Source organism: Pocillopora damicornis, chromosome 3 (assembly GCF_964200805.1).
Source record: "Pocillopora damicornis chromosome 3, jaPocDami1.2, whole genome shotgun sequence".
Taxonomy (NCBI): Eukaryota; Metazoa; Cnidaria; class Anthozoa; order Scleractinia; family Pocilloporidae; genus Pocillopora; species Pocillopora damicornis.
The window spans coordinates 14810724-14833547 of record NC_142672.1 but is presented as its reverse complement, the minus strand read 5'-3'; the positions used below and the strand labels follow the sequence as shown (position 1 = coordinate 14833547).

The following is a 22824-nucleotide window of genomic DNA, read 5'->3' as shown; positions in this document are numbered from 1 at the left end:
GAACATTGAATTTTTTACTGGAACCTGGATTTTTAGTCAAATTTGATAGTACTGACAGATCTACTTCCAGGGGTGCTTACCTCTTGAAAACAAATTTGTATTTCGAATGGCTTCCCAGAACCTGTTATGCTCCCAATCCACCCCCACCCCATCGAAGTTTGTTGAGTGACTGCTTTATTCCGGTCTCTCCCAAAACTGCAAAAATTGTCAAAATACACACAGGAAAAAATACAACCATTTTCAAACAAGAAAGTAAGAGTTATATGTAGGAGATGAATTTAGTTGATTTGGTATTTTTGTGGCGTTAATCTTTATTTTATTTCCTTCTGTCCAGGGGTCTGTTAATTTCGCAACTAGATTCTGCAGTGAGACTGCAATTAACGCTTGACCGTAAAAGATCTGGGCACGAGACTAGGGATCTATGTCAGGAACTGCGGCAGTTTGCGGCCTTTACTTACATCTAGGCAGTTCGGAAACCCGCAAACTGTAGAACAAAATTTTCTTTCAAATCGACACTCTCAATCCCCTACGGTATCAACGAGCGCTTTTCATTCAACTAATTTATTCTTGTTTTCTCGTCGTCATATTCCCACAAATAGCGTGGCTCCCACACACAACCCATTATTCCTCCAATTGCTCTGACGAAGGGCTAACACTCGAAACGTAAGCTTTCAAACTCTAAACGGTAGCCAAATTACGTTATCAACAAAGTTGATGATACCAGATAACCCTGTTATACTCTCCACCGATGCAGCACCACAGTTTCTTTAGAAACCTACTCCCTTTGTTCGTGATGCTATTTGATCTTAGAAATCCACTGCCTAAAAGGAATACTACAACAAACTTGCCAAACAAAAAGCAGACCCCTTTTACTCCTTACGTCCTTACCCTTATCTACTACTCCCTTACGTTTTTTTTTTTCTTTCGAAAAATAATTAATTTTACTTCGCAGTACTTTTCTTCGTTATAATCATTCCGTGTGGATTGAGGGTAGTTCGCAATATCTACGAATATAAGCCTGCAAAATTATCTTACTAAACTGCGTAACTAAGCCTGGCTTGTAAACAGAGAAGGTCCTGGAACTACACTACAAATAACTTAACCTGATGACGTCATTACACGTCCTCATGTGCGCGTTAAGATAACTGCCTCTTTCGATTTCAGTAACAACGAAGCCAAATTGCTGAATATGCTTTACCGGAGCATTCTTGATGCAGGTTTGTAGCTATGAACTGTCAACACTGTCAGCTTGATATAATGTTTGGCTAACATAAGTAAGTTAGATTTATTTGGAAGTTGTTTGTTGACATCGCAACTTCCGGTAGATAGACATTGATCGACATCGTTCTCTAAATGCGTGAGTTCATTTTATAATTATGCCAAAATATTATGAAGATAACCCTACCAGGCCTAACGGTTTTGCTTTGCGAAGCTCGGCTCCTTTAAATGTGATTTAGCCGATCTCACAGCTGTAGTTAGTACAAAGTTAAGTCTTTAAATGAGGATCAGTTAGCAAGTGCGCGGGTGATGCATCCACGAACTGATTTTCAAACTTTGCAGTTGTGGCAGACGCTTATCGATTTGTTGGGATTGTATTTTAATTAAGCTGCTTGTATTATTAGAAATCATCAACATTGCGTGAGGGTGAAGTTTAATCAGGCCGTTAGCGAGACAAATGTAAAATTCGTTCTTAGTTTATCAAGCGCGATCAGTTTACACTGTACAAAGAATTAAATTTCATCAAAAATGCGTCATTTTTTTGTGTTAATATAAAACTCTTGTAGGTTTTATTCATTCAGTACTGCTGTTTATCCGTTTCTGCAAGTAATGTTATCGGAAGTACGAATGGTTCGCTTCATCTCTCTGGAAATCAAGCTTGACCTCCCATAAGGCGAAAACTTTACGAGCGTGACAATTTAATCGTTGCAATGGATGATCACTTGATGCTCACACAAATACAAATCATTTCGAAACTTTGCAAACTTAAACTTGTACCATGACAATAGAAAATGATGGGATTTATCTTCACAACGTAATTTTGGTGAGATGCCCGAAAGGTAGAAAATAGCCGGATACAATATCGCAAATTTCGTCTGCGATAGTACACAAGTTGACCCTAACTCTCGCGTATTGATTAAAATTATCGAGATCGAGCTATGCAGTAAAGTTTAGTGAAGAAGAGAAAGTAAACTTTATAAGGTTAAGGCTACTCTGTAAAATTTCATTCACCAAATGAGAATGATTAGCAAATCAAAAATTGAATACAAAGATTTACGAAATCCGAAAGTCACGAAAAGTTTATGTTATTACGTAATTTATGTATTTCATTGGTGCAATGTAATTTATGTATTTAACCATCAATAAAGGTTACTTCCCACCTTCGCGGGTTTCCTTCGGGAAAAATTCGTACGCGCGTTAGTTTTCCTAAAATCCCAGCAAACTCTACATCAAGAGAAAGTTCTTTAACTGCAGTTTACGATAAAAATATTATTTAAGCGACTTTTCCTTTAAGGAAGTGTCAGGAGCCGGTAAGGTGCGAAACGACCGAGGTTGCTTCTATTTAAATTATCGGACATCGGATGTCGCAGCACGAGCAAAATGGCCGCACAGTCTTATTCACAAGGCATCCATCAACTTCATGTGTCAGGCTTTTTCGATATTCTGATTGGTTGTCTAGATATCGGCATCTAAAGTTGGAGTAACAAAAAATATGCAAGGCGTGTTGCGTAAATGGACGCCACGGGGCAAATATTTCAAAAATCAAAATTTCCCGACATTGTTTCGTTTGTAATTTATTCCCGGAAAGTTTTGGCGAAATTTGACGAAAATCGGTCAAATCTAAATACCCCATAAATTCGCTCAGAGTGGTTATATTCCTCCCAATATCAAATGCGAGAGTTTAGCTCATTGAGGTTCGCAAACATCTCGCACCACGCCAGGAGATTATCTTGCCTCCTGAAACCACAAACCAATGGGACAACGGGACCTTCTGGCGCTAATGACGATAGATAAAGATTTCCCGGGAGAAATGACCCATTGCATTTTTTCATCTCGATCATTCAGTGGAGCGTTTAGGAGGACACAATAATGAGCAAAGTTGCCAAAGGCAAAGGAAAAACCCACGGAAAAATGGAAAAAACCCGAAAATGTGCTGAGGAGCAAGACAACGAATCGACAGACAGCTTACAAAGTTACGATTCGAAGGGTTGTTTGCTTGCAGTAAATAAAAGAAACCTCGTTCGCGACTTCTTACGCCAGCGTGGAGCTCCGCCAGCACCAGTCGCTTTCCCAAAGGATTATTTTGACAGAATGGTACTCTTTCTTTCTTCTTTTGGGCCTGCCTTTGGGACTTTTATTCCGCTTTTGATTTTCCCATGAGCAAAGATTTTTCCACAAGCAAAGAGCTTCCGCGTGTGAATTTTGTCAAGTATGCGGTGTTAACAAAATATGCAAATGACATGAACAACGAGCCCCAAGATTGGCAGTTGCGCGAAAATTCCCCCGGGGATTTGCCTGGGTACGAGAGTTTGACGCCATCCCGATTTACCAACTTTTATTAGAAAATACGTTTTGTGTAAATAACTCGGGTGCCTTTAGGGATTTCAAAAATTTTTTTGTAGGAAAACGTTGGGTCAAATATTTGAGTCACTTTAGTCAAATAAAAGAAAAATCGACTTTTTCGGCTTCTGAAGGTGGGAAGTAACCTTAACTAGATATTTGCAAGGTTTTTTTCATAAATCAGTTTTGAAAAATTGTGTATCATTTATTTCCTATAGTAATTTTGTTCCTGTTTCTTGGATGACTTCTTCACAGTCGCTCGAACTTGAAGAAAATAGCCAACCACCTTTATCCGCTCATAAGTTAAAGGTTACAATCCTAGCATCAGAGTGGGGATCGGATCAAGGCGAACTACCGACCTTAACCAGAGAGTTAGCTATTCAGTTGGCTAAATTTCCCGAAGTCGAAGTTTCTCTTTTCGTAACAAAATGCAGCGAGGAAGACAAAAGAACTGCTCGTCGTTACAGTATTGAAATCGTTCGAGCAAAAGCACGGCCTGGTTACGATGAACTGGAATGGCTGAGTTTTTCACCCTATGAGCTGCAAATTGACGTGGTTGTTGGCCATGGAGTGGAGCTTGGGCACCAAGCCCAGGTTATTAGAGAATCGCACCATTGTAAGTGGATTCAAGTTATCCACAAAGACGCGGAGGAGCTTGGAATGTTCAAGACCTCTCAAAGTACCATTTCATCAGGGGAGGAAAAGCACAAAACAGAAGTGGAACTTTGCAAAATGGCGGATTTCGTTGTTGGCTTTGGGCCCAAGTTATGCGAGTCCTTTCGCAGATTTCTTCGTGGGTGCAAGAAAGACAGCGCTATTCTTGAGATCACCCCTGGTGTCTTTGACGAATTTGAGAATATCGCACACGTTGAAGAAGATTTGAAATCGTGCAGCATTCTAGTGTTTAATCGAGGATTTACTGATGACTTTGAGTTGAAAGGTCTCGACATTGCGGGCAGTGCTGTTGCTGAGATTGAAGACGCCCGTCTCGTTTTCGTTGGCGCTCCAAAGGGGAAACAAGAAGACGTAGCACAAAGTTTTCTGAAGTGCAATTTACCTGCTAGTCGCCTTACTGTTAGAGGCCTTGTGCAAGAACGAGAAAGCGTGGAGCAGTTGTTTTGCGAAGTCGATCTTGTACTCGTGCCATCCAGAACAGAAGGATTTGGCCTAACAGGTTTAGAAGCTTTACCAGCAGGTGTCCCTGTTCTGGTTAGTAAAAACTCTGGATTTGGTGAAGCCCTGAGTGAAGTACCATTTGGTGCCTCTTGCGTCATTGATTCCGAAGATTCCCAGGTATGGGCAGAAGCGATCAAGAACGTCTGGAGGAAAAAAAGGAAGACCCAACTTTTGGAGGCTAAAGATCTACGTACCTCCTACGACGAGAAATACAGCCGGTCCACACAATGTAAAGCTCTTATTGAGAAGATGATCCACATTGTGAATGGTATGCAGCAAAACATCCAATCATTTGCATAATTTTTCAGGTCATTTAAAATCATGATGATGATGATAATAACAATAATAATTATAATGATAATGATAATGATAATAATAATAATAATAATAATAATAATAATAATAATGATAATTTTGGTAATGATAATAATTGTTATAATCAAAGCGCTTATAAAAGTGTCAATAAGAAAGGGTAAATTTTTTTGGATCCAGGGGGTACATTGTAATTCTGGCCGCGAATCAGCATTGATTGACTGAAAAATACTGAAAGGAAAATAGAACTAACCTTAATTTTCAACAGTTTCAATTCTGCTGCCTTAATCCTAATTAAAACGACGAATTTAAAGTAAGAATTTCTATTTCCAAATTTGAGATTATAGTATTTATGTAACTGTTTCTTTAAAATAGGATGTCATTCTATATTTTTATGTTTAGATTCGGTGTACTGAATAATACTGTGTTTTGCAGTGGATACGGGGGTACTTCATTACAATAACCTCCTTTTTTTTTGAGAACCTTTTTTAATAAGAGCGTACAGGCTGAAATAAACCAATTTTTTAAGAACATACTGAGAACATACCCAGGCTGAGAGTCAGTAGAGAACTTCCTTATTTTTCTCAATTTTATTTTGTTAGAAGTATAAATAAAGGTAAAACAAATGTAAAATTTGATTTTAAGACGCTGCGGGAGGTCTAGGAGTGAGGTGCTCCCCGCGGCGCGCTAAAATGTTCATCATTTTCTCACTTTTTTCTTTTTTCTTTTTTTCCTTTTCGACGGACTTCGCCGAAAAGGGGGGACTGCTCGAAGTCTAATGGCACGATTCACTAAATGACATGTCAGTTTGAAGTCGAACTTAGTCTGGTGGCGTCCAAATTGATTTCTTGAAATACTATACCACACAGCTTTAAGAACGTGTTAAGAACGTTTTCAGGCTCAAATCTGAAAAAAAGATTGAGATCGTTCGGCCTCAGCCCCCTATAATAAGGAGATTTATGAAAAAAAAATGTGCAGTCCGTAGGGAGACAGGAAGCAGTCTATGCCAAAGAGATTTGTATAAGTAGTGCCTCTGACAAGTTTTGCTCCTACGATCACCTGAAATGCTCCTTAAGATTTTGCACTTCAGTTGTAAAAATACTCAGCGATACCACACTTAAAAGGATAAAATTGACATGATTGCGATCGTCACATGTTATTTCTACCTCTGGTCCATGGATTGAAAAACAATACTGTGTCCTCGGAATGCGCGCGCGCTCATTTCTCTGATTACGTGTTTTTATGCGCAATACAGGATGCGTGGTGCAAAACTGAGGTATCACCCTAAGATAATGATAATAAAAATGATAATAATAACAATAATAATAATGCTGGTAATGATAATAATTTCTATGATCATAGACAATTAAAATAGAATCAATGATAATGAGTAAATGTATTTAAATCTAGGAGATTAAATTGTAATTCTGGAAGCGAATTACGCATAAACAGCAGTATTGATTTGAATGACAAGTAAAGAAACTAAAATGGAACTAACTTGAATTTTCAAGCAACAAAGTAACAATCCCGACTGCGGTATCGAAATTTGACATTATGATATTTATCTAATTGAAATAGGATGTCTCAATTTGAATTTTTTTATAGGTTTGGTATACCGAATAACATTTTGTATTGTGCAGTGGACAAGAAGGGTACTTTATAGGGGTTAGGGTTAGGGTTAGGGCTAGGGTTTAGTAATTGCTTAGGGTTGGGGTTAGGGTTAGTGGACTTTTTAATAAGAGCATTAAGCCTGTCATTAACCAATATTTTGATAGTATTCTAAGAACATACCCAGAACTGAGAGTCAGTCAAGAACGTATTTATTTTGCTCTTTTTTTGGTGAGAAGTGTAAATAAAGGCAAAAGAAATCGTTGGGAAAATTTAGAATAACAGGACAATTACCACAATAGTTATGGACATGTTTTAACATTAGCAATGTGGTTTTCCAAGAGAATTTAACTACAGTTTATGTTCTCGTGGGTTTACCTATTGTAGAAATCGTTCACACTGTTCTATAATTAAATTAATCAGTGACATCGGACACTGCGTTTTGTTCGGCATATTCTTGTTTAACTGGTTTGATCACGTGCGCATTTTTTAAAATAATATCCTGATTTCGTTTTAAGAGTTTCAATGTTTTTCGATCGAGCGAATTGATGTATGAGTAATTCCTACAAAATAAACAAGTTTAACGGAGTTTCGAGTACGATTATTATACCTATTGCATGATAGATTACGAGCAGTCCTTCCTTTCCGGAGAAGTGCGGCGAGCGCCGAAAAGGAGGGACTACTCGTCGTCTAATGGCTCGATTCACTAAAGAACATGTTAGCTTGTAATCGACGTTAGTCTGGTCACATTTGAATCGATTTATTAAAATACTAACAATAAAAAAACATTCGAAAAAAGTAAAAAGAGAGAGAGAGAGAGCGTGTAGTCCGCGGGAAACAGGAAGCAGTTTAAACTGAGAAGAAATTTATGTAAGAAGTGCGTCTGACAAGTTTTTAAAATACAGCACATCAGTCGTAAAATATGCAGCGCTATCACACATCAAAGGATAAAAATCTCATGGTTGCGACCGTCGCATGTTATCACTGCACTTTTCATTACTTCAGTTGGATAATAAAAGTAACGAGCTTGAATATTCTCATTTTTACCACTGAGTAATTGCATTGACAAAGTAAAGTTCTTTACTCTCCTCTTGTAGATTCGTCTTTTCTACAGGAGAGAAAAAGAAACAGAGAATCATCCGTTTCATCCAATACTCAAGCTACAAAGAAGATGAAATCCACACATAGTCAAGATACTCACCTTTCAGGTACTTCAGGTCTACAACAGTAATCACACAGCGTGATAATAAGCGTTCTTTATCGGACTTCAAAGGTCAGGCCCCCTGCCCCAGGCCCCCTGCCCCTTCCCCTCCCCAAAAAAAAAAGGAAAAAGAAAAAGAAACTTAGGAAGTAGCGGTATTCCAACAGAGGGGTCCTGTTGTGTGTGCATATTCTTATATCACTGTCTAACAAAAACCGATTGCAGCATCTCTTTGTCTTTTTAATACTCTTACAGACTCAAAATATTCCGCATGTAGTGTTCATGGTGACTATATCAGCTTAGTTATGATAGAACCGTAGAATTGTGTTAAAAGATTAATCCAATTCCACTACTTTGGAAAATGTAGAAATTTTATTTTTTAGTAACGTAAATGTCAAATCTCTACATCAAAGAAGTATTTTTTGTAGATATTTGTGAGCCAACCCATGTGATTGAGAGGATTCGGCAGCTGTACAAAACCAACGAGGACCGACTCCGGCCAGTTCCTTGGGTTGAAGAATTCAGTTTCAAGCTGAATGAGATTTTCACCAGGCTTCGAATTGTAGGAAAAGATAAAACCAGAGGAGAAATGAAAAACGAGATCTTCAACATGACAGCTGTCCTCAAACCACATGAAGAATGCGAAAAGCCACGAACCGTTTTTATTGAAGGGGACCCAGGTATGGGTAAAACAACATATTGTCAAAAGCTGGCATATGACTGGGCAACTACTCAAGAAAACTGGGACGAGTCATTTCCAATAATTGATCTGCTGCTACTGCTAAGATGTCAAGATATCAAATCTGACATTTGGGAAGCCATCAGAGACCAACTTCTTCCCCATGAAATGGATGAAGAATCGAAGTCAAACTTTAAAAAGTTTATTCTTGAAAACCAGTCCAAGGTTTTGTTGGTGCTCGATGGCTTGGATGAAGCAGACCAAAGCAAACAAGAATTGTTCGTAAGTCTCGCTCAAAGTAAACTGCTTCCAAATTACCTTGTTCTTTTCACATCTAGACATGAGTCTGGTAAGGAAGTTAGGCGTCTTTGTGATACTCTGTGGGAGATAGTAGGATTCGCCAAAAAGGACGCAAAAAGTTTCATTCGCAAGTACTTTGGCAAGAACAAAAACCTGACTGAGAGACTTCTCACAGAGATTCGGTCAAGATCAGATTTGCGCAAACTGATATCTAATCCTCTTAACACAACTTTGCTTTGCATTCTGTGTGAGGATTTTAGGAAAGATTTTCCAACCAGCAAGGCAAAACTGTACATTGAAATTACGCAGTGTGTTTTGAGGAGATATAAAGGAAAGAAAGGATCTCCAAGTCCCTACGAAATTGAGGATTTAATGCAAGTTTACGAAGAAGATCTTTTGTGCTTGGGGAAGCTGGCGTTGACATCACTTCTTAAAGGTGAGCCATATATTGAAGGAAGTGCAGTTACTGGAAGCAATACAAATGTTATAACCGAGCTTGGGTTTCTTTCTCTCCAGACTGGAGGTAGCAGACGCAAGCGTTACTTCCGCTATGGATTTCTGCACAAAAGTTTTCAAGAATTTTTCGCCGGTTTCTACCTTGCTTCAAAAGTTGTAGCTGGAGACAATGATTTGGAAATTGATGTAACTGACGCAAGATTTTTGCGTGAATTGAGGCATGTTTTCCTTTTCATGGGTGGGATTATAGTCTCAAAGTCTGAGGAGAGCGCAATACATCTTTTGCGTGATATAACTGAACATGCCAACTCGCTAAGCCTCGATACTTCTTGTGATGGATTCAAAGAAGTCAATAGAAGAGTGGAGTCGGCATGTTCTTTCATAAGGGAATGTGCCAAGTACAAGAAAAGCCTCCAGCCCCTGTTGCTGCGTGAATTTGGGTCTCACTTTGAAATCGTACCTTCATCTTTGAAGAAGTCTCGTCATTTGAATCTTATCCTTGAAAATCTGTCAGGCAATGCCACCCTGACAACCTTAAACCTGTGCGAGTTTGTAATTCGTGACTCCGGTGCCGAGTCCTTGTCTAAGTCCCTCTCAGACAACTCAGCTATAACCAATTTAAACTTGAGTTTTAATAACATTGGTCACGATGGTGCTAACATGACAGGACGGAAAAACGCGTGAACTGTAAGTACCTCCCGTTGTCCCATACAAAGCCTTAGAAAACTTTTCTAAGGCTTTGTATGGAACAACGGGAGGTACTTACAGTGCATGCATTATCCGTCCTGTCATGTTCCTCTCTGTAGGTCTTAGAGCCAATACCACTTTGACAATTTTGAACCTGAGAGGTAACGAAATAAGTGATCCTGGTGCTGCTTCCCTCGCTGAGGCTATTTCAGGAAACAGGACATTGACCAATCTAAACTTAGGTTTCAATCATATTTCTGACTCTGGTGCTACTTCCCTTTCTAAAGCTCTTTCAAACAATTCAACTTTGACGGATTTAGACTTGAGTGCCAATGACATTGGGAATACTGGTGCTACTTCCCTTTCTAAAGCTCTTTCAAACAACTCAACTTTGACTGATTTGAACTTGAGTGCCAATAAAATTGGGAATACTGGTGCTACTTCCCTTTCTAAAGCTCTTTCAAACAACTCAACTTTGACTGATTTGAACTTGAGTACCAATAAAATTGGGAATACTGGTGCTAATTCCCTTTCTAAAGCTCTTTCAAACAATTCAACTTTGACTGATTTGAACTTGAGCGACAATGACATTGGGAATGCTGGCGTTAAATCTCTCTCTAAGGCCCTTAGAAAAAATATCACATTGACAAACTTGGACTTGGGGGATAATCCGATCGATAATTCTGGAGTTGTTTCACTCACTGGGGCTCTTTCGGTGAATATCTCATTGAACTTGAACTTGTCTGGAATTACCGTCAATTATTCTCATGTACCTTCTCATGTTCAAAGCCGTCTTTCTGTCACAAGGCATCAGGAAAATGACGGTTGTGCCGATCGTGATGATAGAGATGATATATTTGATGACGATTCCAATTCCGGGAATAGCAGTTATTCTGGAGAAACGAGCAGTGGTGAATCCACGGGTGAAACGTGTTCTAGTGATGACACGTCATCTAGTGACGATGAGTCACCAAATAGTGAAGACGAGCAGTTTATTAATGACGCTGATGACGATGGTGAAGTTTCTGGTGAGGCTTCCGGGAGTGACGCGTCCCAGACGTCTCAGAGTTACGACTCTTTTTCCAGGAATGACACGTGTTCCAATGTTGACCCGTCTTCCGGTGATAACAAGTCTCACAGTGATAATGAGGAGGACGAACAGCCTATTGGTGATGCTCCTTCTGGAGAAACGTCAGATTCATCTTGAGAATAGTCTCTGCAATATTTCCACTGTGATGTAGATTTTCTTTTATTAATTCGAAGTTCTGTAGGAATGGAGATGCTAGTTTTAAACTTTCAAACTTTAATTATTATGGCGCGCAATTGCTGTACAACATTCACTTGAGTTGTTGCACGCAAAGTTAGTATTGAACTATAACTGTATTCTAGGGAATGACTGTATCATAATGCCTGTTGGTAACTCTTGAGGCGTCCGTAATAAATTCAATATGTTGTAACTAAGACAGGTTGATAGTCATGATCTGGTTGGATAATTCGACGTTATGTCAAAATATCCAGTGTGCGCCATCCTGACAATAAGAAGTTCTCACCTGAAAACTTTGGAGTTTAACGACTATATTTCTTTTCACGATACAATTATGCATTTAACTTAGCACAGCGTCTATTGATAATTGAAAAATGACTGCAACCGAAAATTACAATTTAGGACGGTTTGTTTCAGAAATTACCAGAATTTCCTCGTTAAAATGCTTCAATGGCACATGGAGTGACTGGTTTTCAAGTCTGTCAGATCTCATTTGAATTATCTAATTAGTTACTGCTGAAAAAAGTGAGACCTTTTATCTGCCTAAGTCAGAGTCATTAAAAAATAAACAAACATCAACAACGACCACAACAATTCAGCGTCGAAACGGCATTCGGTAATTTTATTTAGCGATAGGGCTAATTTCACGATTCTAGGGTAAATTTACAAAAAATTATGAGCACTAACTTCTCGGAGCACAGACGCTGAGGGATTTGGAGAAGTGGCACCGGAAACAGCATGGCTAAATTTATTGGCTACACTGCGCGTTATCCCTAACTTTTGAGAAAGGCCCGACCCTCTGTTCATCAAATAATTTCGTGTTTCATGACAAATTAAGCTTCCAATTCGATGTAGTTTCTCTCTTCCCCCCCCCCCCCAACCTACTTACAGTCACAATACAACAACAAGCAGAAATATCATGAGGGTAAAAGGAAATGTCAATTAAGGGATTACTTGATTCCATACCAAATTCTCCGCAGCAACATCGTTTAAATTGTATGTCAGACTGTACAGAGAATTTCTTCGAATTACCAATGAGATCTTGAAAGTGAAAGAGTCAAAAGAAAAAATATCACATCAACCACGCGATTGAAGCTTGTGCCAGGGACTATAAGCTTCACGTAGGCTCTTTGCTCCTCCCCGAGAAAAGGGTGATCAGCAGCTGGTAATCGAGCCTAGGCTTCTCGGAAGACGATCAAAACAGCGCGTATCAAGAAATGACCCATTGTTCCGGGTCAACTTTTCCAAACAAAAGTCCTGAGTAATTGGTAGTCCTAAGGGACTTTGGCCGAAGGGAGGCGGAAAAGCCCGTAACTGATCGAGAAAATTATCGGAGTGACAATTTTGCTGCACTGGGGGAGTGGGTAGTTTAAACATGCAATAGTAAAATCAATCTCCATCGGTGTACCCAGGGGTAGACTTAACCCTTGTTTAGCGCATCGAGCCAAAGGCTCGCAAATTCAAAAATAATTAAATTTATCCGTATTGCAGTGACTCATTTAAACCACCTTTCTCCATATGTGAGTCAAGTCGCCTGGTTTTTACCAGTCAGTTTTGTCAACGTACAAATATATTTTTTGGTCTTACTACTGGTGTTAAATACAATCGAAAGCGACGCTTTTCTGTGGAGAGCCTCGAGGCGATTAAAGACCTTGTTTCTGGCGCACAGCTGTTTTCAAACGAGGCGCTCATCATTTTTAGAACCAACATGTTTACCTAGCGCGAGGATCCTTCTTTGCAAAAGCGCCGAATTCGTGTAGCTATGTTGATGATACAAGATATACTGAACAAAGCAATGATTTCTAGTTTTTGCGAGAGCATGTTTTTGAGTTATTTTCGTTTTCAATCAAACGCGTGGCAAGATGAGGGTGTGATGGTTTTTCTCTCACAAGTCTCACAATGAAGAAGGTGCGAGTTTTTTTCACTTACCTTTTGCAAAAAAAGCAGGTCCTGATTAAAAGTAAGTCTCTCTCATTAAAAACTATCAGAGTTTTACAGCGGATTTTAACAATCTTTGTTAAAAGTAAGGAGCTGTCAACAGCTTCTCCAAATTGTCGCAGAGAGCAGGCGCTGGCGCACAGCTGTTTTCTAATGAGGCGCTTACTTTCTGGAACCAACAAGTCTACCTAAGAGGAGGATTCCTGTTTTACAAAAGCACAGAATTCTTGCAACGATGTTGATGACACAAGATGTACTGATAGAGGAATTAATCCTTAGTTTTTGAGAAAACGTCTATTTTGAATTATTCTCGTTTTCAATCAAACGCGCGGCAAGACGAGGGTGTAATATTTTACTCACAAGTCTCACAATGGGGAAGTTGCGAAATTTTTTTTGGTTTGTTTTATATTCTCTTTCGGAGAAAAAAAACAGGTCTTGCTTGAACTTACATAGTTTTACGACGGATTCTAACAGTCTTTATTAAAATTATAAAGCTATCAACAGTTCTCCCAAATATTCCCTTTGTAGAAAGCGGACGTTAGGACTTTATGTTTGTTCTCAATCAAGCGAGGCGGCATTTAACGAATCAAGGGGTGTGTTTTTTCGCGTGCTAAGTTTTTGCTGGGCTTATGCATTTACGCTACGGTAAACAATTAGCATTTTTATGGTAAATAGAGTGTTTCAGTAAGCAAATTCATTATCACTTACGACGAACTCATAAAAGATACATCTGTCTTGCTAAAATGCCGAAGTATTACCAAGTTTCGAAAGTTTTGGCTGTGCGAACGGTCAATGGAGATAAAGAATAACTGTTGAGATGGAAAGGGTAAGGGAGCAAAGCTGATAGCTGGGTGAAAGAAGAGGACTGTAACAGTGCCATTAAAAACTGCGCCGCATCATCACTTGAAGGTGAGTTAATCGCACGGATGAACTTTGTTTTTATTTTTAGTTCTTTGTTGTTCTAACTTGTTTTCTTCTATTCATTCCAGCCAGGGAAAAAGTAATAAATTATTTAATATGCGAGATTGGGCAGATGTTGTCTACGAGAACTGCTCCGGAAAAAGGTTAGGTCAGACGAACAACCGAGAAGGTTCCAGGTGACCAGAAGGTCTTCGAGGAGCTTTTTCACTCCATTGGTCAAGGTAGAAGCAAATTCAACGTTAAAGTCGAGGACCTCGGCCACATACCACCTGTTGGGTGGTCAGAGCGAGCCTTCCGCACCACCACATATTTAACCTAAGTTATTGCAGTAAACATGCTCATGCTGCGTTGTCTCTACCAGAGGATGGTGTATTTCTTCCTCAACAGAACCAAGGGGAATAACAATTTCCTCTCCTTGTACGTTTAACTTGATCTGAGACAGATCAAAGGATGTGTTAATAAACAGTATTGAGAGGGAGTTTTACAAGTTAAAAACTGTCTTGTGCACTCATTCCATACACTCAAATAATAAGTTTAGATCAAGTACTTATAAATTAACTATTAACAATCCTATATGGAGTTTAGATTTTCAGATATCCGTCGTCATCCGTGTGCACTCCACTGCGGTTTCAAGTCTCAAATAATCGGTTTTCAATACTGTCTCTACTCCAAACGTTTTCGAAAATTTTAGTACGAGTCAAAGTCCAAAATTCGTCGAAATATGTATATTCAAGCGAAAACAAATTTTTGTAGAGTGGCACTCGGCTATCTGAGGGAATGCAAGCGTGATGAAACGGTGGCTTGATAATTATTTGCGGAGGTAACCGGGTTAATAATTGAAATAAAATCAATCAGTAACTCTAACGGTGTAGCAACAAAGAATATGAAATAAGGTAAAAACGAACATACCTCGATGGGAACAAACTCTTGGAGTCCTTTTAGTGATTGCACCACAAGATTTTTTATCCTCCTATGCTTAGTCAACCAAATCCCTAATGTAAGGCTGCCCTTATGTTATGTTAATGTAACCAAACCATAGTTGATGAAGCGAGAATAAACCCAGAAACGTTTGTTGAACAAAGCATTGTTGTTGTCATTCATTTAAGCACTTTGAGCCTGCTTGAAGTTGGAGTGACCGTTCTTCTTTTAAGAAAGGAAAAGCAGATCTTGCTCGTACAAGACTTTTCTAAAAACTGTCAAAACTGAATTCTAGAAATGTTTTTAGAATGAAATACTGCTAAAAGCAAGTTTTTCGAGGCTTTCGCAGAGTGCGTTTGTTATCACTTTTTATTTGATCCTTTTGTCTTTTACCTCCCACAATTTTTTTGTGTTTACACGAACCGACATCTAATTGATACCTATTCATCTTTTTGCGTGATAGCAGGAGGTGAGATTTTCTTGCTTACGAAGCGCGAAATCTAAATATGCTCGGATTGAACAGTCGAGTCGAATGGGAGAAATTGACTAGCGTGTGCGACTATTTCCACTCGCAATTTTTTTTTAAACTCCTTTCGTTGAATTGAAATACGGAAAGAGAATGATACCCGTAAAACTACGTGAATTAACGACGCGCGAGGCTTCGGACGTTATTACCAGGTTTAAATCACACGCTAGAAGAAGGAGAATATGAACCTTTTTGTGCACATCGGGGACAAAATCTCATTCACGCAGCGCGAAATTTAAATACACGCACATTAAACAATCGAGCAAATGGCGATAGTCTTTTACATGATTCAACGGCGTGGTTGGCTTCAGACGTTAATAACAGGTTAGAAATGCTCTCATCACCTTTGCATCACACAGTGAGCCTCTAATTGAATATATCTTTCGCCAGTTTTAAGAGATATAAAGGAAAAAACGGTGAAATCTCTATACTTCAGATACGAAAGCTACAGTCGCCCCACCATCCACCCCCCGGAATTATTTGCATCCTAAAGAATTCTACTAGAATCACCCCCACGGGGAGGATTTGTCTTATCATCAGTTTTGTCGATGGTTTAAATCTACCGTTCGTATGATAATCGGAAATTTGGAAAAATCCCGCATACATTTTAAAGCTGTTTCCTGCCATTGTTCAAAAGCAGCCATATACGGTCATTGTTAATCGTTAAACAAAGCCTGCTTAACTTTAAGCTGATCCGGCGAATGAAAAACAACAGAATCAGGAAAAGAAAAAGTGCGAGGCAAACGTTCTTCGGCGCGGATTCTGTCCAGTGCGCTGCATGATCGTCCATATGCTCTTCTTTTTCTTATGCGAAAAAGGAAAGACAAGACAACAAAAGCAAAAACACGCTGTTGACAACGTTCAGTTTTGCAGCCGTTTTCCTAACAAGTGCAACTGCCTTTTAATTCGACTAAAAACTAAGCCGGGAACTGAAGCTATCGCAATTTGGACAAGCGATTTTTATTTTTGTCGTAGGGTTCTCGTATTAATGAAATTTTACATATTTACAGAGCACCTTCGGGGTATGATTTCGTTGCTCTTCACCAACTAATCATCTCAGTCGTTTATACCAACACGAGACTTTATTTCATTATCAGTTCATCGGGGACTTAACCGACGAAAGGTTTGCATCGATACTGTAAAGCTTGGCATACAAATAATATCCTGTTTGATATCTCTCACCGGGGAGCTTGTATTCCTGTTGCTTAAAAAGGATTCGTTCACCAAGGAAAAGAATAATTCATTACGCTCTAAACTGTGGCTGTTCCACCACCTCGGAGATATGTTCAGAAATGCATGCATCAAAGAAAATGGCGAAAATTCGTCAAAATCGTCACATCCGCCAAGCTGATTTTGCTTTGTCGAATTCGACTAGAATTCGTCAAAATAGTCAATCCCGCCATGCTGATTCGCTTTGACGAATTTGATTAAAAGCGTGGAAAAGTGTAGAAAAGATACTCTGATCTGCGAGAAATAAACTATCCTATTTGTAGAAACCAATCCCCCCTAGCCCCAGGCCGCGCGGCCATCTATTTAGCTTTGAATTTTCGCGCGGATCTTGCAGATGAGAGAGGTGTGAACTCGCGTCAAGGTATTCGCAAGTACGTTTTTCAGCCGTATTTCAAAAATTGTCTGGTAAATTGCTCTTTCGTCGAGTTTCCCGTGTTCCTTGTGTTATTAGTATTGCCTTTGAACATATTTCTTGTTATTTGTATCTCCTATGTTACTTCCGATCTTGTAATTAGTCATTCGGATCTTGATGTACTATGTTCGTAATACTTTAATTAGAAACCACCGGTAATGGCGTGAAAATAAACTCCTTTTAAATTTATCGCCGGTGCGTTGGTTATACTATTGATCTAAAAAAGTAATCATCAGTGAAGAAAAAATAACAACGACAAGAACAGAAACGAGTGCTCCAGTCAGTAAAGTCGTTTCGTACCCAGCTCGGTCGTTTCATACCCAAACTAATAAAGTATGTTTTTCATGTTGACAACTGGAGAAAAAATATTAGACATACACGAGTATAAAAAATAAATGTACGAATCGATCAGCGGTTTGTGTACGAACCGACTTGAATTTGGGTTCGAATCGACTGAGTTTGGGTACGAGACCAATGGGCAGGAAACAACCGTGAGCACGAAGCGACCGGATACAAATATAATAAGTCTGAGAGCCGGACTTCAGCTTGGTGTTGAGAGAAATACTAACACGGAAAGGACAAGTGCAATTCACCAGAAACGAAAGGAGACTGGTGATAAACTGGTGGAGATGGTTGATCTCATGGCCGTTCTAGGCTTGCTACCTGTCCCACTTTGCTCACACTTTCATTCGTTTATTTATTTGTTTGCTTTGTTTTTTATTTCGGCGTTTATAACTAATTTAAAAGGGGAAAACGCTTATCATTTTTTCATGTTTATCCATTTTTGCTATTCGTGGACGTCATACAAAAATAAATGAAAGAAACCAGCACGTCTAATAAGATTGTAAGCCTGTTTAGTTCCATGACGTTGACCAACATTACATACGTCACGGCCCACGTATCACTCAGCCGGCTAAAGATGATTTACCATAAGTTGCTCAATTTGTTGGTTGTCAGCACACACTTGGATATGTTGGTTTTTTTGCAGGGAACACCTCATCGATTATCCAACACTATGATAGTCTCAGCAGGTGATCCAGAGAGTTCAACGAAGATGAAGCGATAGTCAAAGCCCCCTCGTGATCCCTGGAACCGAAAAAGATGAAAATGAACACTTATATCCGTTCTCGTGCAAACTTAAACTGTGCCAGGATCTCAGTCAGCAGAAATAAGCCAGAAAGCAAGCGCGCGAAAAATGTCGAGGATCACGCAAAGAAGAAGTAACCGCTGCTTGTCGCTTGCCACTCTTTCGCATCTCTCCGCTGACTGAGTGCCCAGTGGAACAAGCCAGTGCTAACTACATATTGAGTACATTTTACAAGCTCAGGTTACAAGGGAAGGGGGCAGACGATGAGTTGATGCGTGTCACTGATTCTGATGGTCAGAATCAGTCATTTAAAACTGCTATTATTGCTTGAGCGCTCTCTACTTGAGGATTGTAAACCCAACACCAAAAGTTAGAACATTGGCCAATCCGGTTAACATTACTCTGGTTTCATGAGCATCAAACGACTTGGATTACGGCAAATAAACCTAAAAAGGGATGTTAGTTCTTCGCCGCAGGTAACCTCTTGGAAATGTATTACTTTTCCCTAGAAGTTTTCTATTACTCACTTACACCCCTGGATGGAGAGATGTATCGGGAGAGGAAACACTATTCCTCAAGAACACCACAAAATAACACACTAGGGTTTAAACCCAGACCTATGATATGGAGTCCGCCACAGCACCTGCCAGGACACTGTGACTCCTTGACCAATCACAGAGTATGACCTAACAGAAGCAAGAGTTCTGCAATTCTGCTTTCAACACTCAGCCACCTGCTTCTCAAAACTAGAAATTCAAGTTACCTCTTTCACATCAACATGAACAGTTCCTTTCCGTTTGGGTCCCGACACATAAAACTTGACTCTCATGTAGTTCTCACCATCCACTAAATATTCTTGGTAGCTGTAAGAATAAAAAAAAACTCAATGTAAAAGTATAAAAAGAGTAAAACTGACTGACTCACAAAACTGCCAGAGTATTCCCCTGTGCCTGCAGCTTACAGAAACTCGAAGTATTGCAACTAGCCATGGATGGGTGGATGAATATGAGTCCATCCCAAATTACCCATTGCAAGTAATTTTTAAGGTTTTCCAGACCGTTTACAAACATACAATACTCCTGAGTGGATAGAGGAAGTAGGACCATAAAGTGCCGTGCCATTGAACTTGAAAAAATTACCCCTGCCACGGCTTAAACTTAGAAGTTTTGAAACAGAATCCAGTGTGCTAATGCCAAGGCCACTGTACAGTATTTCCTACTGTTACAAAGGAAAATCAGTCAACAAACCCAAAATCAGAGTGAAAGAGAGGTATAAGGGTTCAAGAAAGAACCATGTTTTAGTCTTGACCAGTTTCTACTTACGTGAACATGCACACAATACATGGGCAAGGTGGATAAAAGCTACCAGTGAGTGGTCACTGGTTACCTGATGCTCCAGCAAATGCACATTGCTGCTTATGCAAATACTATCTTCCTGAAAAACCACACTGGAAATATTTTTGTGAATCTACTGCTGATTCAAATCCCATTTCAAAATTTTGTATTTTCATCATTCTGAGCTCAAAGTATCTGACAGAATACAATAAGTACCTAACATGTCTTCTTCTTCCTCTTGAACTTGTTTCTCCATGTCCCATTATTGGTTCTCCAATTGCTTCAATTACCTGTATTGAGAGGCCATAAGATCAGTAATTATCTGAAAATTAGGACCCATGAACCTACAGAACTAAAAAAGCTAGCCAACAGTTCTAAGTTGTCTGGAGTCCTGATTTAATAGTGGGTTGACAGGAATGACCACCAATTTAGCTGAACTCCTGAATGGAGGAAAATATTTAGTATTTTTTTGAGTGGTTATGCCCTAAACATTAAACCCTCTTAGAATAACATGGTGACATAACAATTGTTCAAACTGAGAAATGTAACAAAGATTTTAAGATGCTGATAAAGGGTCTATGCTTCTTAGTGGTGGTTTTTAAGTTATGTACAGTTCACTCAAGCCAAGTTTTTCATTCCTCACCTCTGCACTTGCTTTGACCTTTTTAAGAGCTTTAGCATACACTTTATTTGCACTGAAGCCAAAAAACAACTCACTCACCACGAACCAAATTAAAATACCTGAAAAAAGAATATGCACTGTGTTTCAGCTCCCCACAGCACAAACCCAACTTTTTAACCCTTTCCACCCTAACATCAGTATGCATATCCTCTTTAACATTCTCTAAACATTTCCAAAGGTGCTGAAAAGGAGAATTTGTTGAACAATCAAGGGCTTTTTTCACACGTGATCAGTTCCTTTATTCTCCTGACCTTAATATTTGATTCAGGGGTGATATGGTAAGGAGAAATTAGATGCCAGTCACTCTTAGGGGTTAAAGGGTTAAAAGGACAATAACTGAGGATGAAGGTATTTTTCATAAGTCCCCCCCCCCCCTTTCACCCCCTCCTGTATTTTGACCACTCGCTTGCAGAAATATTGTTGTCGATTAGGATTCAGTCATAAAGCTTGCATCTTAACCTTGAAGACCAGCTGATGTATTGTACTGAATACAAATTTAAAAGGGGAAAAGTTCTAGCAAGTTTGAAAAGATAGGAAGAGCATAAGCAAAAGGTACAATCCTCAAGTCTAGATGCTCAACTATTAATTCCACAGCAACAGCTTTACCCTTTATATTTCCCTTAGGTCTGGATAAACTACTGAGTAAAAGTGATAATCAGATTATACTGACAGCTACCTGTGATGGCAAATCCAATGAGAATAATACCAAAGTAGCTGACATCTTTTCCAGCCTGTACAACTGGAGCAAAAGAGAAGAAAGAACATTAAATAAATAATAAATAAAGTAAATCTAATTTTACTATCACACACAGGAACACAAGGGAATGTAGACTGAATGAGAGAAGAGAGTGCAGTCTCTTATTAAAGACATTTTAGCTTACTAATTTTTCAAAAAAAAATTTCACTAGTAAGAGTACACATTCCGTTCAAATAGGCAGACCCCCTTCCCCCAATTACTTGTCTTTTCTCTTTAACATGCATCCTCTTCCTTTTTCCCCTCTAGAGGGTGCAGCTCAAAAGCCAGTTATGAGGAATATTTCTTCTGTTTCTCTACAGTTACATTGTATGTTTATTGTTGCATAATTGTAATTTTCAAAATAGACTTGGAAAAGCTTCTGACTGTTCAAAAGATGGCAACTTCTTGACATCTGAGATCAGGGGGTATTTAATTTTGATCCCCTTATCCTCACCTAAATTTTTTTTTAGACTGCCTAAGTCTTCTGGAGTAACTGGTGTAAAAGTGAACTATTTTTCAGGAAAGGATGATCAAATTTACTTCCCTTTGGGAGATTTTATGACCTAGACAGGAGATTGAGAGATTTCTCTTGTATTTAGAGACTCATGGATTGTCCCTAGTAATGGTTAAACTTTTTTACCAGAGAAGTATGGATTCCTATAACTGTTATTTTTATCCTGACTACCAAGGCAATACTACAGAATTATGTTATGACGATATCATATTGAGGGCCTCTAGGCCAAGGTACTCCCCCAAAAGCCAAAATCCAGCCTCAAAAATGGAATTAGTGGATTCCTCTGAAATCCTTTTTCTGAAATAAAGATTATTACCTTGATCGCTCCTTTTAGACGAGGGGGTTGGGAAAGAGGTGTGGAATGGAGAGAATTATATTTCAAGGCAACAACATTTTGACGTTGATTAAAATTTTTAGCTAACCTTTAGCACCAACTGTCAGCTGTGTTTGCGGCTGCTCTTGTGATTCGACTAACTCTTGAAAAACGGAACTTTCTTTCTTATCTTGCGATGATTTCGCGGAGAAGAATCTAAGTCGAGGTCTTGGAAATGCACTAGAGCACGTGAACATGTCTTCTCGTCCGACTCCATATTTGATGAGATCCTGCTTCCGAAAGACCAGAGGAGCAGAAGAGCTCTGTCTTAAGATGATAACTCTTAAGGGAATACCTTTTGGTAAAATGGTGCATGCGTTTTTCCATGGAAACATCTTCGAAGCTCAACTTTCAAAAATTCTCCAATATAGACGCCATATTGATTTCTGATTACAATGTATCATGGGAGGCCTCGTCCCAGACTCCTGCAGAGCAAAAACTCAGGACTAACAAATTTGATTTTTTAAAGAACTTGAATGTAAATTGCTGTTTCTGGTGTTTTGTTTGAACGTGGCTTGCATTCATAGGAAAAATTTTAGCTCTCATAAGAGTAAGAATTATTTTGCAATCTACCTCAACACCTGTTAATTCCCAAATTACTGAAATTACTTGCCTTCTCTAAATTTTGATAATTTCACGTTGTTGTTTTGTAGAGGACAGCCAAGGAATGAACAGATGAAGGTACCGCTAGTCTATCAGGGAGCCAACCGATCCTCTCCCACAGACGTTGGTAGAAACTCTAGATGTAGCTAATGCTGCATTCTACCCAGGAATCTATGTATCAGTAAACACGCTCTTGACGTATCCTGTGTCGGCATGCGCTGCTGAGCGCAGCTTTAGTTCGATGAAAAGGTTGGAGACTCCACTACGAAACACGATGGCCGACCATCGCTTTTCATCGTTAGAAATATT

The 22824-nt window shown here is 39.2% G+C and overlaps 2 protein-coding genes across 3 annotated transcripts; one reads left to right on the top strand and one right to left on the bottom strand.

The window, feature by feature from the left end:
* Positions 1-1138: 1138 nt before the first annotated feature.
* LOC149048427 (uncharacterized) lies at positions 1139-11562 on the top strand. The gene is made up of 5 exons (XM_089199467.1): positions 1139-1217; positions 3777-5002; positions 7752-7862; positions 8284-9970; positions 10068-11562. Exons 2-5 carry the CDS (start codon positions 3799-3801, stop codon positions 11182-11184), a joined length of 4119 nt encoding a protein of 1372 aa, XP_089055593.1. The 5' UTR covers positions 1139-1217; positions 3777-3798; the 3' UTR covers positions 11185-11562.
* A 6316-nt stretch (positions 11563-17878) lies between these two features.
* On the bottom strand, positions 17879-22300 carry LOC149048426 (mitochondrial import inner membrane translocase subunit Tim21-like). 2 transcript variants are annotated; one of them, XM_089201133.1, is made up of 6 exons: positions 21962-22300; positions 20966-21028; positions 20251-20348; positions 19824-19897; positions 19037-19136; positions 17879-18272 (listed from the first exon to the last, which is right to left on the bottom strand). In XM_089201133.1, the coding sequence occupies exons 1-6, from the start codon at positions 22245-22247 to the stop codon at positions 18183-18185; spliced, it is 711 nt and encodes a 236-aa protein (XP_089057259.1). In that variant the 5' UTR covers positions 22248-22300; the 3' UTR covers positions 17879-18182. The 2 variants fall into 2 exon arrangements, with proteins under 2 accessions (XP_089057259.1, XP_089057260.1); XM_089201134.1 differs by having other exon boundaries at positions 20329-20348.
* Positions 22301-22824: the final 524 nt, after the last annotated feature.